At 39.9% G+C, this 17,355-nt stretch overlaps 2 protein-coding genes across 6 annotated transcripts in view; one reads left to right on the top strand and one right to left on the bottom strand.

Moving 5' to 3' along the window:
• Positions 1-2,966, bottom strand: part of LOC102506835 (nitric oxide-associated protein 1) — a 34,781-nt gene extending 31,815 nt beyond the window's left edge. For 2 of the 5 annotated variants that reach the window (XR_004312558.1, XR_004312559.1), the window contains exons 1-2: positions 1,688-2,966; positions 604-768 (exon numbers count right to left, since the gene is read on the bottom strand). Coding sequence is in view for 2 of the 5 variants with exons in the window: in XM_014563156.2 (XP_014418642.1) it covers positions 604-768; positions 1,688-2,876 (1,354 nt within the window). In the remaining 3 variants the exon portion in view is untranslated. The remainder of the gene's footprint in view (positions 1-603; positions 769-1,687) is intronic. The other 3 variants (XR_004312556.1, XM_014563156.2, XM_006189345.3) reach the window with 3 other exon arrangements.
• Positions 2,967-3,551: 585 nt separating this feature from the next.
• The window catches only part of POLR2B (RNA polymerase II subunit B), a 44,212-nt gene continuing 30,408 nt past the window's right edge, over positions 3,552-17,355 (top strand). Inside the window, exons 1-3 of the mRNA XM_006189342.3 lie at positions 3,552-3,702; positions 8,817-8,889; positions 12,127-12,277. Of these exons, the coding sequence (XP_006189404.1) occupies positions 3,684-3,702; positions 8,817-8,889; positions 12,127-12,277 (243 nt within the window). The 5' untranslated portion in view covers positions 3,552-3,683. The remainder of the gene's footprint in view (positions 3,703-8,816; positions 8,890-12,126; positions 12,278-17,355) is intronic.

Below are 17,355 nucleotides of genomic sequence, written 5' to 3'. Positions count from 1 at the left end.
TTGACTCAAGACAGATAATTCTTATGTTTGCCTCAAACAAGTTACTAAGACTATGGTGTATGGAAGGAAGTGAGACTACAATGATACTTTTGCTTTATTTCTAAAGGCAGTGAGAGTCAGACTCTTATACTGACCAAGTATGTATGTATGGCTGTGCATACTAAGTGGGGGGAGTGGGGGTGTGGGGAGATAGTGTTGGAAATCAAACTGTTTTTAGTAAAGAAAGGTTGAAAAAAGATACCAAGGAAAGAGGGACCATCCACTTTAAAGCTGGTACAGTTCAACAGCCTGTACTGGTTTGCAAGGAGGGGGCTGGAATCTCTGTGAAAATGCTTCTACCACTGACAATGGCCAGATAGGAGGCAGTTATTCACGCTTCCTTTCCTTCCTTTTGCTTCCTTTAATATCTACTGTCTCAACTTTCCCAGTGCAATGAATTCTGGATTTCCAAACATTAGCCTTGCCTCTAAAAGGAACTCTATGTTCCAAAATGACTAATTTCTCCCTCCAAAACTGGCTAGCCCCACAGAGCTGTAGTTCAGGTTGCTCAACAAAGAATTTTAGCATAGACCCAATAAGACTTTTGCTATAGAAGGTGCTTACCTACTACATAACCATGCTTTTTCAAGACATTAAGTTGATTTTGTTCTTGCTGGCTAAGATCTTTTTCCACTTCAGATGCATTTCTTTTAAGCCTTTTTTGCCTTTGAAACATTCTGTAAGGGGTTGGGTTACAGATAGGAAACTTCAGGAGATTTAAGGTAGTACCTAAAATACCAAAGAATAAATACGTTATTATAAACATTGTACAAGAAAATGGAGTAAAACTAACATTTATGAGAAGCTACACTGTCTTGGGTACTGTGATTATTTCTCTTAACTTTCAGGACAATTCTCTACAAGATTATCCTTACTTTACAGATGAGGAAGTAAACTCAAGAGATTGGCTCACAGGCTCAACCAGGATTTGAATACCAAATCTATAGGCCTGTTCTCTTCCCATCTTCTCCATACTACTAACCATTATAAAAGCACTTCTATGTATAAGTCAACCAAACTCCAGGACAGAGAAGTACAGCTTATCAAGCAAAGTTAAACACTGGTTTCAAAGGAACAAACGAAGTAGTTCCTTTTGCCAACTGTTAGATACAAACAGGGTCACAGAAGGACCCATTTTGCAGTTAATACAGACATTCCTTAAAGCCACAAAGTTGACATTTCCTCTCTACAAAGTCATGTACCATGCTGCATTAGTGAATTATTCAAATGTTAAATGTGTATGGTATACAGATGTCGTGAATAAACTGAAGACATGAAGAGTAAGACTGAGGGGGTGGAGAGAGGTTTAGAAAGTAAAAGGACTTTTTGGAGAAACATACAAAGAACTAAAGCTACAAGGGAAACCTCCAAGAGAGCAGGAACTTCCCTGTGTCCCCTATAGGTGCCAGAACAGTGACTGGAACACAGAAGTACTCTTAATTATTTCTTTTGGAAAGTTACAACATATACTGTATTTCCTAGCACTAAACTGACACAGAACAGAGGTGTGACTAAAGTAGGCAGAGAATTTTTCAAGGGAAGGCTCCAATCAGCCTCTGGTGTACACAAAGGAAGGATATAGTACTAGGTGCCCGAATCGCGACCAGACTTCTCAGAAAACCAAGGGGGCGGGCCGCCTAATGCTCACCAGGCCAAGGGGAGATGGTGGCCCTGTCGATAGCCTCAGCACCCTTGGCGATGCAGTAATCTGACTCCAGGAGCGTGTTGAAGAGAGTGGACTTGCCAGTGTTGGTGGCGCCAACCAAGTAGACGTCGCCACGGTAGCGCCAGGAGCGCTGGAGCACGGAGATCAATTCTTCGACTCCATAGCCAGTCTTGGCGCTGATGAGCCGCACGTCCCTGAGCACTGTGCGGGACTTGGTCGAAGGAGTCGCATTCTCCTCCCCGTCCCGAGGCCGGTCCCCGCTGGGGTGTTGCGGCCTTCGGTAGCCAGGGGGCGGCAGGAGCCCGGCGCGGGCACAATCGTCCCACAGTCGCTCCCGGAGCCGCTGCCGGTAACCAGGAGTATCCTGGGGCAGCAGGTCCACCTTGTTTCCTAGCACGATCAGCTGCTTGGGGCCCACCAACGCGGGCAGGTGAGGCAGCAAGTTGTCCGGCAGATCGAGGAGGTCCACCATGTAGAGCACCAGGGAGGGCTCGGGCCGCCGCAGTGCGGCGCTCACCAGCTCCAAGTACTGCTCGTGGCTCACCTGCAGACGCAGGGCGCGCCGGTGATGAACCAGCAGCCAGCAGCGCTGGCACACCGTCCGCGCCAGCCCGCCTTCGGTCTGAGCCGCCGCGCTGAATTTCTCGCTGGGCAGGTAGCCGGGCAAGCCGGGGTCCTGGCAGTGCAGTTCCGCCCCGCAGCCCGAACAGTTCAGGCCGCTAGGCGGCACCGTCGGGTCCGGGTGCCCCACCACCGGGTGCACTCGCCCGCTCGCCTTTAGCTTCCGTAGCCGCCGTTCCTCCCGCCGCTGTTGCCTCTGTTGCTCCTCTTCCTCCTGCCGCTGCTGCAGCTCCTGCAGCCGGTGTTGGAGGCTCAGTGCGGGCTCCGGATCCGGGACGTACTCGGGGAACAGAAAATGCTCCTCCATGTCAGCACTTCCCTCGTAACCCCCAGTCGCTGTCGGGCCACAGGGAGGCCCACGACCCAGGCCCGATGGGCGCTGGGAGCAGCTGGCGGCGCATCTCCTCTCCAGAAGCGTCTCCCGGAGGCCATGGCGCACTACCATGAGAGCGGATCCCCGCAGGACCCTGCATAGCAGCCTAGACGTGAAACGCGCGGGCAGCATGAGAAACGCGAACGCGGGCAAAGGGGCGGGGCCACCTGTTCGCATGCGCACTGAGGCCCCAGAGTCGCGTTAATCACTGGAGGAAAGCCCGGGACTACCTGAGAGCAGTCATTTGTCAGTGGGCGCACTTCCGCTCCTCCTCCTAAATCTAATGTCGTGAGTTCTCGCGATGAGAGTTCTTTGGCCTGGAAACACTTAACGCGGAGGTAAAAGTACCAGGGACTTAGACTGAGCTAGGTTGGCCGAAAAGGGCTAGGTTGGCCGAAAAGGTTAATTAACTGAGTGAGGGTTTGTTCAGTTTCAGACTTCTTCAACGCTCTACCGTCGGCACTACCTGCCGTTCAGAAATCACACTTTTGAACCTTTAAAAAAATTGAGGTATAGTTGATGTATACAGAAATCGGTTTTTAAAGTTTCGTGTTTTTAAGTCTTTGAACTAAAAAAAAAAAGCATCGAATGTTGCACACTCACAGCTCAATCTAAAACCTATTAGTATAGATTCTTTATATTTTTTTCCAGGTGCCATTATATGTGCAACAACATTGAAAACAAAAACTGTCATTGGCTGGATCCAACCCTGAGACAGTAGGAGTGGTCCTCGCCGAAAGCTGCAGAAGCGGGGGACTGCAAATTCTGCATGTGCATACTAACACTTCGGGAACCTTTGCTTAAACTTCGCACAGGCGCAGACTTTACAATGACGTATTGTGGGCGGAGTTTTGCGTGGGACGCAGAGTATTCTGGGAACACCAGAGACGGAAATCACTTCGCTTCACGCTGCGGATGTCGGCGGTTGCTGCGCACTGTTCTCTGTGATTTCTAGAGTTTGGAGCTCGGGAAACGTTTGCCAACATGTATGACGCGGACGAGGGTAGGTGAACACTCCGCGGCGACCCACGTAAGGAGGGAAACGTGGAGAGCTGGACGAATTGAGGATTTGGGGCCTCCTTTCCGGCCCGCCGCGCAGCGTTTACAGACGTTTCCCTTACATTCCCTAGGCCCGGAGCGAATCCATTACTGCAAGAGGTGGAGGGTGCAGGAAACGTAGTGATCTCAGTCAGGGAGAGTTTTTGTCTCTTGCCTGCTCCTGAATAAACCTGACACTCCCTTCCTATATTGAAATAGCGTGCAGAACCGTACGGCAAATAACCGTTGTTTTGATTTTTGTCTGAAGCAAAGGGCTCCTCGATTTCCCGTGAGGCCAGACCTAGTGGATTTATTGAATAGTTGAATTTTTGAGCGTAACCCTGTGCCAGGCATTGTGCTAGGCTCTGGAAATACGCCGGGGATAAAAAGTATAGTGCTTATGTGTTGGATGTAGGGGAAGGGATGGGTCTAGTTTGGCATTTCTTCACGCTGTCCTGTGCCAAATAAATTATCTTAAAAGATACCTTCCTTCCTTTCACAAGATGACAGAATTCTAGGTGGTATGTACTTTATTGAACAGGGCCAATATACCCTTTTTTTCCCTTTAACTTGCAGAATTTTTAGTCATGTGTAGTGTATTTTCATTATGTATTTTTATTGCTCTCCCTTCCGCTTTCCACAGCTACTATTTCAAACTTCATTTTCTTCTAGCTCCTAATCTCGTGTCCACCCCTCACATTTCTATTTATTCCCTCAGCTACTTCATGGAGAAAATAAAAGTAAAAAAAAAAAAAGTGAATAGTACACTCCCAAGAATTGGGGGTGGGCCAATCCCAGTGAGGAAAAATGATGCCTTTCCCTTGTTTCTCCTGTCTTTATATCCTGGTTTCGTGATTGATTGATTAATTGATTGACAACTCAGGTTCTCTGTGCTCTGGTTGATTGACAGCTCAGGTTCCTTGTGTTCTGGTTAATTGACAGCTCAGATTCCTTGTGTTCTGAGTTGTTCCTTTCCCCTTCCTCTCCCCTTGCCCAATGCTCATTTCTATCTAAACTACCTGACAGAAGCAGAAACTAAACTGTTAAACTACACTGTTTAAACATCTCTTGTCTTATTTTTATCTTTCATCTAGAAATTTGTTAGCATCATTGTATTCTTTTTTTCTTGAGTCCTGTCTCAGAAAAAAATTTTTAGGAAGTTTTTTTAGCTTAATTTTTTATTAAATTAAAATAAATTTTTTATTAAATTAGTTTTTATTACTTATTTTTATGGAGGGGTTAATTAGATTTGTTTGTTTGTTTACATGGAGGTACTGGGGATTGAACCCAGGACCTCATGGATGTTAAGCACATGCTCTACCACTGAGCTATACCTTCTCCATTTTATTTTTGAATGGAGGTACTGGGGATTGAATCCAGGGCCTTGTGCATGCTAAGCATGTGCTCTGCCACTGAGCTATTTCCCTCTCCCGTTTAGCTTAATTTTTTGAGTAGGTAATATATTCTCACTATTCATAAGCTAGGAAATATAAAAATGTTTAAAAAGTGTAAGGTCTTATTCTTGTCCACTGTCTGTCCCATGAAAACCTTCGGCTCAGGAGATAACCAGTGTGCTTAGATTGTGGTCTCTCTAGATGATTTATGCATATTCAAACAAATATAAAAGGGATCCTTTCTCCCCCCCCAACCCCTTTTACAGATAAAAAGTAGCATCCACACTTTTCTGCACCTTTTTTTTTTTTTTTTTTTTGGTATATGTCGAAAAGATTTTCGTACTAGTACATAGAGAGCATCCTCATCTTTTTCTTACAAAATGTCGAATCTGTTCACTCTTCCTTCCCCTCTGCCACAAATCTAGTTCAGGCCACCACCATCTCTTGCCTAGATTACTTTCCCAGACTCTTAACTGGTTTCTATGCTTTCAGTTTCCTTGCCTCTCCAATCCAGTGTCTAACAGTAATGATCTTTCAGAAATGAAAATTTCTAGACACACTCTTTACAAAATCTTGGAATGGTTTCTCACAGCTCTTTGGGTAAAGACCAAACACTTTTACCAGTCCAACATCACACTCTGTGCTTTGGCTACACTGGCCTTTTATTCCTTAAATATCTTTTGTTGTGGAACGATTTGCACAAGTGTTTTCTGTTTGCAGTACTTTCTCTACCCTTTGCACCATCCCCCTCTCCTTTTGCCTGGTATACTCCTATTAATTCATGCATGAGGTGTCTGTTCAACTCAGCTTTTGGGAAGTCTTCCCAGCCTCCTTAGGTCCTGGTTAGGACTGTCCATATCACTTCAGTTTAATTGACTTTATGTTGTCTGTGTCTCCCCAGTAGGTGATAGTCTTCTTGAACATATAGCCATCTTTTATCTTGTTTAAGGTGGTGTCTCCAATGCCTGGGACATAGTAAACAGTCACAATGAATATTTGATAAGTGGATGAATGAATAAATTAGTCTCTTTTATGGATTCATCTTCCTTCACATGACTCTAACAGTGGTATTTCCAAATATCCTGCCTTCAGTCTTCTTTCTCTTTGTAAACTCTACTGTATTCTACCAACCACCTCTTAATGGTTCTGAACGCCTTATAATTTAGACTCCTTATTTGTGCTTAGTATTTATCTCCAGTTACCTACTGAAAGTATTTAAAGGGATAAATGACCTACAGCTATAACTAAAGCTGACTTCATACCTCTCCTTTCCCAACCTTACTAGCTTCTTCTGCGTGGCTGTGGTAATAACATGTAGTCTGCCATGAAAGGTAGAAATCTGTAAGCCATTTTAGATACTTTTGTCTTTCTTACCTCCTCTCCCCCATGTGTAGGAATCAGTAATCCCAGACCATTCAAGAAGACTTTATTATATAATTTATTTTGGATATGTATCAAATTTTGAACCGAAGATTTTGTTTTTAATTGAGGTTTAGTCAGTTTACAGTGTTGTGTCAATTTCTCGTGTACAGCACAATGCCCCAATCATACGTGAATATACATATTTTCATTTTCATTTTCTTTTTCACTGTAAGCTACTACAAGGTATTGAATATAGTTCCCTGTGCCATACAGTATAAACTTGTTTATCTATTTAAAGGTCTTAAGTTTTACATACTATATATATAGGTCAGAATAGAAAAAAAAATGTAGCACACTTAATCTTTTACATAAGAAGATGAGACTAATATTAGACTAGTACACACCAATTTTTCAAGTGCCCTGTTGGATAAATTACTATTGCTGCATAACTGCCCCAAAAATTGGCTGCTTAAAAATTGTTTAATATGTTCATTGTATTAAATGGGTCAGGAATTTGGACAGAGCATAGTAGGAATAGTTTGTTTGCTGCCTGATGTCAGTGGTTGAACTGGGAAGACTCAAAGGCTGGGTATTGACAGCTGGGACTGGGTGATCTGGAGTGTTTACTCAGATTTCTGGCATTGTACTAGAAGGACTCAAGGACCAGGATTGCTGACTGGAGCATCTATAAGTGGTTTCTCCCTATGATTTGGGCTTCTTCACCCAAAGTATACCATCCTTAGAGTAGTAGGACTTTTTAATGGCAGCTCAGGGCTCCAGAAGTAAGAGTTTCAGCAAACAAGGTGGAATTGCATTGCTTTTCCTTACCTAGCTTCTAAAATCATGTAGCATTGCTTCAGCTGTATTCTGTGAGGTATTAGTTACAGGAGAGTCAAAAACCCACCAGATTCAAGGGGAGGAAACAGACCCTATATATTGATGGTAGGAGTGTCAAGATCACTTTATAAAAGAGCATGTGAAATGGAAGCTATGGTTGTGGCCATCTTTGGAAAAGACAGCCTGTCATCCTTGTGCATGTATGAAATGTTGCTGGAATAGACACCCCTCTTAAGGTATTGCTCAGCTATTGGAATCCTTTGCTGACTCCTCCTTATTACTATAATCTCTGACTCCAATCTCTGAGGAGCCTATGGATCAGAGAATTGCGAGCTTGTTTCTGATGAACATAGATGCAAAAATCCTCGACAAAATATTAGCAAACAGAATCCAACAGCACATAAAAGAGATTATATATCATAATCAAGTTGGGTTCATCTCAGGGACACAAGGATGGTTCAACATATGCAAATCAGTCAGTGTAATACATCACATCGACAAGAGAAAGGACAAAAACTGCATGATCATCTCAATAAATGCAGAAGCATTTGATAAAATTCAACACCCATTTATGATTAAAAAAAAAAAACTCTCACCAAAGTGAGTATAGAGGGAACATATCTCAACATAATAAAAGCTATATAACAAACCCACAGCCAGCATAGTACTCAACGGTGAAAAACTGAAAAGCTTCCCACTAAAATCTGGGATAAGACAAGGTTGTCCACTCTCACCACTCCTATTCAACATAGTCTTGGAAGTCCTAGCCACAGCAGTCAGGCAAGAGAAAGAAATAAAAGGGATCCAAATTGGAAAAGAAGAGGTAAAATTGTCACTATATGCAGATGACATGAAGCTATGTATAGAAAACCCTAAAAGTTCCACACAAAAACTACTAGAACTAATAAAAGAATTCAGCAAAGTAGCAGGTTATAAGATTAACGTACAAAAATCAGTTGCATTTCTTTACACTAACGATGAATCAACAGGAAAAGAAAGTAAAGAAACAATCCCTTTTAAAATAGCACCCAAAGTAATAAAATACTTAGAAATAAATCTAACCAAAGAGATGAAAGACATACATGGAGAACTATAAAACATTAATTAAGGAAATTAAAGAAGACTTGAAAAAATGAAAAGATATCCTAGTTATCATTATAGTTAACTATTAATGAGAATTACGTGGACTTTCTGGAGAAGATGGAACAGTTACAAATTCAAATGACTTGCACTGAACCTTTTTCATGAGGCCTCTTTTATGTATTGGGAGAATACCTATGTGACATAGATCTTCATATATGCAGATATATACCTACGTATACTATTTTATTACAATTTAAGTAGTATAACAACTGAAATTTAACAAAAGTGGAGGTAAAGGGATTGTTTTTTATTTAATAGAGAAGTGTATTTCTGCTACTTCATATCATAGGAGCAAGATGTGAACTAGTATTTATTGCAGATGAGATTTTTTTTTTTTTTACAGATATGCAATATGATGAAGATGATGATGAAATCACCCCAGATTTGTGGCAAGAGGCATGCTGGATTGTAATTAGGTAACTTTTTAGACCAAGCTGAATAAGCTTTAAAAGCTGCTGTAAACTAAACAGGGATTTCCTACTTACTCTGTTCTTGGAAATCAGATGTTCTATGTGAATATGCTGTTGGAGAGCTGGTTTGTCATTTTACTTATTTAAATATTTAACTTTAACTTAAAATATTTTGAATTTATAGAAAAGTTACACAAAGAATTCATGTACACTTCACCCAGATTCCCTAAATGTTAACCTTAAGCTCTATTTTCTTTGCCTTTTTCTTTATCTACATATTTGTTTCTAAAACATTTGAGAGACAGTTGCTTAGCTTAAGAGTACTCTTATATAATCATAAGTCACCAAAATGAGGATATTGATTAATGCAGTACTCTTGTTTAATCTAGAACGTTACCTGGATTTGGCTGATTTCCCACTAATGTTTATAACAAAATAAAACTTTTCTGATCCTAGATCCAACATAAAATCACATTGCATTTAGTTTTCATGACTTTTTCTTTTGTTTCCTGTAATCTAGAACAGTTCCTCAGTCTTCCTCTTTTTTTTTTTTTTTTTTTCCTTTTTTGAAGGTTACAGTCCAGTTACTTTTTAGAGTGCTCCTCAATTTGGGTTTGTCTGATGTTTCCTCATAATTAGATTCAGATGATTGCCTCTGGTAGTAGTGATGTTCTGCTCTCACTGCATTATATCAGGAAGCACATGATGCCTGTTTGTTGCACTGCTGATGCTGTTAATTTGATTCCTTGGTGTTCTCATTGTTTTAAATGGATAAAGTTACAATAGGTTGTATTTCAGCCCACATTCCCGTCCAATTCTGAGTGTAATTAAACTAATAAAGTTCAGTAAGAAGCCTTACATATAGGTAAATAATAAAGTAACATCTTGTTATGTTAGAATATAAAATGCTACAACTCTCCTCTCTTACCAAACTGGCAGTTACTTTGTATATAGCAACATGATAATGCCTCTCTAAGGGCCACCATCTCCAAGATGCACATCCTCTTAGTTGACACTCTCTTCCTTTTCAAAGAACCACACGCCTCTGACTTTCTACCATTTGTATTTTGGAGTAAAACTGAACCTTTGCCAAACATTGTTTTGTTAAAAATATATTGAGTTTTTGGGATGTAAGTACTTATTTATTTTTCTGTTAAAGATGGGCTATAAACACTTTGCATTGAGACATTAGTATCTTCCAGATGTTTGAGTATTAAACACCAAGAGATATTTTATTAGGAAACAATAACCAGGTAGATGTTTGGGGTATGCCTATATTCTATGATCTCCAGGGAGAAAGAATATTTTGATGTTAGCCAAAAAGGAATAGTTTTCAGCATGTGGCAAATTGCTCAAAGATAAGATACTCTTTTTGAACAGACATTGCATTTAATATTTGTTACAGAATAAAATACTATTTGATTTTTACATTTGAATTGATTGTAGGTGCTTTGGCTGTTGTGAGATGACATTTTGTTTTTTCACTATTTAACATCAAATGCTTTCCCAAACAATGTGAATGTGATATCACTTAATATCACCAGCTGACTTCAGTAAGATGACTTTTTGTACAAGTCATGATCCCATAAATAGGAAATATTCATATAGTTGAGGCGTTTAAAGGATAGCATTCTAGTGAAGTGCCACTTTTCTAATGATTTGGGGGAAAGTAGCTGTGGTTCAGTTTCCTGGGAGAATGAAACTTGTCCATGGTTTTGTAATGATTTTTCATTGTAAATTGTCCATAGAAATCATTGCTGTTTATCTTACAGGCAGTGCCTTCCATGTACTTCTTACATATCACTGGCTGACCTAAGTGGCTGTGAGAAATTTCTTTCCTGTTAGTTCACAGTCTCTGCTGAAGGAAATTGCCCCCACCATTCTCGAGGCTGTACCTTTCCCAGGGATCATCGTGTACTGTGTTCTCCACCATAAGACCTAACCTCCAATATTGGCAACCATGGTTAATTGAATCAGGGTGGGGCCTTGACCCAAAGTCAGTCACTCTGTAGGCTGGCCAGTGACCTGTGAGGTGATTTGATAATGCCTAATTGGGAGGCTGATGATTAGCCGGGCTGTGCATGTTATCTCAGAAAATTGATGTGGGGATGAGGGAGTCATTATTTACTAGGGGTAAGGGACTAGAAGCTAAGTCCAGCCATACAGCTGTTCCTGGGTGGTGGTGAGAGGAGAGATTCCTCTTGCAAACAGCATGCCTACTCTTTTCTGGTCTCTGTCCTTCTTTAGGGCTTCACCATTTGATTTCTCTGCCTACGCTACCAGCTCTGATCTCTAATCCATGTCCACTTTTAATGATCAATTATTTGCTGAGTATTTTCATTTGAATGACTTAATCTCATGTTACCATTAACATATTCAAAATAGAATAATCTTTACCTAAAATTGAAATTCTTATATATGCTATATTTTAGTCATTTGGTAACATCCTCTCATTCAAATTAAAGTTATTTTTATCTTTTTTCATCCTTTTTAAAAATTATATAAGTTTCAGGTGTACAGCATTATAGTTCAACATCTGTATACACTACCGAGATCCCCACCACAGTCTAGTGATAGTGATTATCACTAATGCTGATAATCAACATTATCATCCATCAACATACAGTTGACCCCCCTTCACCCATTTCACTCACCCACCAGCCCCCTCCTCTCTGATAACCACTAATGTGTTCTCTGTGTCTGTGAGTTTTTGTTTTCTTTTGTTGGTTTGTTGGTTTTGTTTTACTTGTTTTTGTTTTTAGATTCCATGTATAAGTGAAATTATATGGTATTTGTTTTCTCTATCTGACTTATTTCTATTAGCATAATATGCTCATGGCCCATCCATGTTGTTGCACTTATTTTTATCTTTGACAATGCATTTTCTTTTGTTTCTCTCCTGACACCTTTTTCAAGAAGTGTTTCAAAGAGGTTATATGCAATTTATCGGTAAAGGACATTTGTAAATTAGGGCTTCCTTATAATTCTTATGTCGTGCTTTAAATCATTTTACCTGTAAGTATAAGTCTCATTTCCTCAAACTTAACAGTAAATTCTACAGAGGAAGTGTTACTTGTTTCACCCCTTTTTTGGATACCTTACATATTTTTATGTACTGATGAGTATAGAGTATTTGGTATTTAATAATTAGTATTTGTTGGCTTTTATGATAATGAAAATGGGGAAATATGCTAGAGAACATCACTGAGTTGTAACTGATTATGAACCCAAATGTTTTCCCAGTTCCTATTTTGATGAGAAAGGCTTGGTCAGACAACAGTTGGATTCTTTTGATGAGTTTATTCAGATGTCTGTTCAAAGAATTGTGGAAGATGCTCCACCTATTGACCTACAAGCCGAAGCTCAGCATGCTAGTGGAGAAGTTGAAGAACCGGTAAGATGGTTATTCTGATAAAGTAACATAAATAGAAGAAGAGTATTGATTTGAAATTTCAGTCCTTCTCTCACCTGGCCTAAAGGTTATAAAAAAAAAGTACATGTTTTTTGTAGTGTGCTGATAATATCTTCAAGCAGCTCCTGATTTATTCTTATTAAGGGAGAGATGTATTTTTGCAAGTAATGTAAAACTCTAATCCTAATTCAGATAGTAGGTAGTTAATAGCCAGGGAGAGGAAACTCAGAGATACCGTGAACTACTAAGACAGGCAAGCCAGAAATGGTCATATTGCTTCAGAAAACTCCACTTTTTTCTTTCAGTGTAAGAAATCATAAAAGTAAAAGTACGTGAAGGATTTTTTCACTTGATTATTTGTTGCACTACATTATTATATCAATATAAGAGATAATAAGGGAGAAGAATAAACCAAACATATCAGCAGTTTTAATTTTTGTAAGTTCATTGTAGTCTTTGTTTTCACATATGCATGTTTTTAGTGTTGTTAAAATTATGGTAAGTGTATAATTTTAGAATCTAGTTTTATATGAGTGATTGTAAAAAAGTATGTAGTCCAAAATAAAGGCTGACCCTAGTTTTTGAGAGGTAGAGAGACAGTATGCCTCAGTATGATGGGCCTTGAGAGACAGGAAAAACTGACAAAGTAGGGGCAGGGAGAGCCCCACAAGTAGAGTTAGACAGAGGGAGAGGTTGTTATTTCTAGCCAGTTCAGTCCCTCTTTTGTGTAGCTGAGCTTATAAGAGCTGTTGTATTATTCTCATTCTGGTTGGAGGTGCTGCACAGACTTTTGCTGTTAAGAACAAAAATAATTGGATCTTTTGGCACTGTTTTGGAAAAATGGGCATGAAATTCCTTTTTTATACTTATGGCATCTTCACTTCACGATCTTTGCAAAACAAGGGAGATGATACAACAGTCATATTCAGAGTACTAGAATAAGTACTATTGGAGGGAAAGATTTCTCAAGCTGGGATTTTAGAGCTTAGTGGAAGAGATGGGAGGGACTTAAGCTGACTGTGAAGGGCGTTTGTTTTACTAGAGAAAAATAATCATTTCAGCAAAAAATACTTGGTGTGTTTGGCTTGGGGATGGAATGGGAACCACGGTAGCCAATGTATTGTTTTTTGGTTTGATCTGTTCTTAATGAGTGTTAGTGGAAGATAAGGTGGAAGCAGATTGTCATATGCTTTGGATTTTTGGATATCATGAGGAATTGTGGAAAGATTGTCAAAGAAGTACATAAAATATTTTATTTTATTTTATCTTATCTTATTTTATTTTATACTTACTTACTTACTTATTTATTTATACTAACAGACTTTATTTTTTTAGAGCAGCTTCAGGTTCACAGCAGAATTGAGCAGAAAATACAGAGAGTTGCACAGAGCCCTCCCCACCTGAACAGATATACTCCCCTACCCTCAACATCCTTTATCAGTGTGGCATATTTGGTACAGTCAACGTGGACACATTATTATCAACCAAAGTCCATAGTTTACATTAGGATTCACTCTTGATGCTGTACATTCTACTGTCTTTGACAAATTCATAATGATATGTAGCTACCACTATAGTATCATACAGAATAATTTCATTGCCCTAAAAATCCCTTGTGCTCCATCTGTTCATTCCTCCCTCCCTCCCTTCCTCTCCCCAAACCCCTGGAAACCATGATTCTCTTTATTGTTTCTGTAGTTCTGCCTTTTCCAGAGTGTCATTTGGTTGGAATCATAGTTTGTAGCCTTTTCAGACTGGCTTCTTTCATTTAGTAATATGTCTTTTAAGTTTCTTCCATGTCTTTCAATGTCTTGATAGCCCATTTCTTTTTTTTGTTAACTGCACATGTATTTTTAAATTTATGTATATGTACTGTTCATTGTTTCTAAGAACTGTTTATGGCTTTAGCTTTTTAAACTGACATAGTTATCAAAGGAATAAAGTCAACCACAAAGTAAGAATTAATTCAAAAATATACATACACCCTGCTGTTAACAGCAACATTATTTATAATTGCCAAGATATGGAAGCATCCTAATTGCACGTCAGTAGTTGAGTAGATAATGAAGATGCAGCATATATATGTAATGGAATACAATTCATCCATAAGAAAGGATATTTTGTCTTTTACAGCCCTTCATTTCCTTTTTTTTTTTAACTTCAAAAACCAGAATTTTATAACCAGCATAAACGTTTCTATTACATCAAAAACATCAAAATACTTAGAAATAAACTTAGCCAAGGAGGTTAACCTGTACTCTGAAAACTGAAATGACACAAAGAAATGGAAAGATTTCTTGTGCTTTTGGGTTGGAATAATCAACACACGTATCAAAATGGCCACACTACCCAAAGCAATCCACAGATCCAATGCAACCCCCATCAAAATACTCAGGACAAGTCCTCACAGAACCAGAACAAACAATTCCAGAATTTATTAGGAACTACAAAAGACTCCGAACAGCCAAAACAGTCTTTTGTAAGTCGTCTTCTTCTTCTTTTTTTTTTTTTTTTCTTTCTTCTTTCTGTTCTCTTTTCTTATGGTTTGATGACTAGAGAAGTTCCTTTAACATTTGTTGTAAAGCTGGTTTGGTGGTGCTGAAATCTTTTAGCTTCTGTTTATCTGTGAAGCTTTTGATTTCTCCGTCGAGTCTGAAAGAGAGCCTTGCTGGATAGAGTATTCTTGGTTGTAAGTTTCCCCCTTGCATCAGTTTAAATATATCATGCCACTCCCTTCTGGCCTGTAAAGTTTCTGCTGAAAAATCAGCTGATAACCTTATGGGAGTTCCTTTGTATGTTATGTGTTGCTTTTCTCTTGCTAATTTTAATATTTTCTCCTTATCCTTAATTGTTGTCAATTTGATGACTATGTGCCTTGGTGTGTTCCTCTTTGGGTTGATCCTGTGTGGTACTCTCTGTGCTTCCAGGACTTGGGTGACTATTTCCCTTCCCAAGTTGGGCAAGGTTTCAGTGATTATCTCTCCAAAAATTTTCTCAGGTCTTTTCTCTTTCCCTTCTCTTTCTGGGACCCCTATAATGCAAATATTAATGCATTTCATGTTTTCCCAGAGTTCTCTTAAACTGTCCTCATGTCTTTTCATTCTTTTTTCTTTTTTCTGTTCTGCAGTAGTGATTTCTACTAATCTGTCTTCTGGCTCACTGATCCGTTCTTCTGCCTAATCATTTAGTCTATTCTTGGTTCCTTCTAGTGTGTTATTCATTTCAGTGATTTTATTCTTCAACTGTTTGGGTATTCTTTATATTTTCCAACTCTTTGCTAAAAACTTCACTCTGTGCATCTATATTCCTCTTGAGTTCTCTGAACATCTTGGCCATCAGTACTTCAAACTCTTTCTCAGATAAATTGCCTATGTCCTCATCACTTATTTCTTCTTCTGGGATTTTATCTTCTGCCTTGGCCTGGGAGATACTTCTTTGCCTCCTTATATTGTCTATCTCTCTATGTGTTTGTGGATTCCTTCCACAGGCTTTGGGATTGTTGTTTTCTTATTTCTAGTTATCTGCCCCTGGTGGATGAGGCTGGTCTAGAGGCTTATGCAGGTTTCCTGGCAGGAGGAGCCAGTGCCTGCCCACTGCTGGGTGAAACCTGGTCCTGGACCTCTGGTGGGTAGGAGGTCTGTGTCTAGAGGCCTTTGTAGCTTAGGAGGTCTGCTGATGGGTGGGGCTGTGTTCCCACCCTTCTGTTGTTTGGCCTGAGACTTCCCTACAGGCTGTTGGGTGGGGCTTGGTCTTGGTGCTAATGATTCAATCAAGATGTCAGCCTCCAGGAAAGCTCCTGTAGATGAACACTCCCAGAAATGTCCGCCACGAGCTTTTATGTCCCCTGGGTGAACTGCAGCCTTCCCCCACGTCTCCAGGAGACCCTCCAAATCCAGCAGGCAGGCCTGGCCCAGGTTTCAATGAAATCACTGCCTCTGCCCTTGGACCTGGTGCACACGAGTTTGCATGTATGCTTCCCAAGCGAATGTAGTCTCTTTCCCCTAGCCGCATGGGCCTCCTGGAACTGTGCCCCGCTGGCCTTCAGAACCAGATGTCCTGGGGTCTCCTTCTCTTCCCAGTGCTGGAACCTGAGCTAGGGAGCCTGACGTGGGGCTTAGAGCTCTCACTTCTGTGGGAGGGCCTCTGCGACTTAACTGTTCTTCAGCTTGTGGGTCACCCACCCGGGTGTATGGGGCCCAGTTATACCGCGAGCATGCCCCTCCTACCATCCTGTTGTGCTTCCGTCTTTATGTTTCCAGTTGCAAAAGATCTTTTTTGCTAGGTTCCAGTCTTTTTTGATGATTGTTTATCATTCAGTTGTGGTTTCATTGTAGTTGTGAGGAGAGGCGAGCTCATGGTCCTACCACTCTGCCATCTTGACTGGAAAATCCGTGAAGCATTGTTTTAAAAATGTTGCTTTGGAAGTGATGTTTCTTTGGAGTGGGAAGAGGCTGGAGGCAGATAAAAATCTTGAAATAATTTTCAGTAAGTTTCAGATAATAATAATAACTAACGTGATGGTGGAAATGAGAAGTTGGATGACTGAATTCCTTTTGGTTCATTATCACCATGAGTTCTCTTTGCTTTTTACTCACTCCAGTTTGGGAAAGTTGGGTATCAGGAGTTTTCCTTTAGTGGTCAGCTTCGTTCCATCTTTTTCTTTACTGAGATTTGATTTGAGAGGAATCCGCTATCCATTTAGCTGTGGAAAGTTCTCATGGATTTAGTTTTATTGGGTAGCAAATAGATATTTAATAAACTTTTCTTTTTTCCTCTTTTTGTTTTTTTAAGGTGGGCTGAGTCAGCCAAGGTTAGAAATTCTCATATCTTTATGTAGAATAGTAATTAGTATTTTCTGTATGTTTAATTGGAGAGCTTAGGTTTACTTTTTCTATGTTCTGTTGATTAGTTGAGAGCATGTTTCTAATTGTTTGAATGTGTATTTTTTTTATTTTCTGGTAACTTTGTATACCTGACCAGAACTAAGGAGAGGGCACATGAAATGGCTATATAGATCGTTACTTAAATCCATTTCAGTTATTTGATATGAACCCAGAGCA

The sequence above is a fragment of the Camelus ferus genome, chromosome 2 (genome assembly GCF_009834535.1).
Source record: "Camelus ferus isolate YT-003-E chromosome 2, BCGSAC_Cfer_1.0, whole genome shotgun sequence".
Taxonomy (NCBI): Eukaryota; Metazoa; Chordata; class Mammalia; order Artiodactyla; family Camelidae; genus Camelus; species Camelus ferus.
Note: the sequence above shows the minus strand (reverse complement) of the source record. Positions and strands in the feature narration are given on the sequence as shown.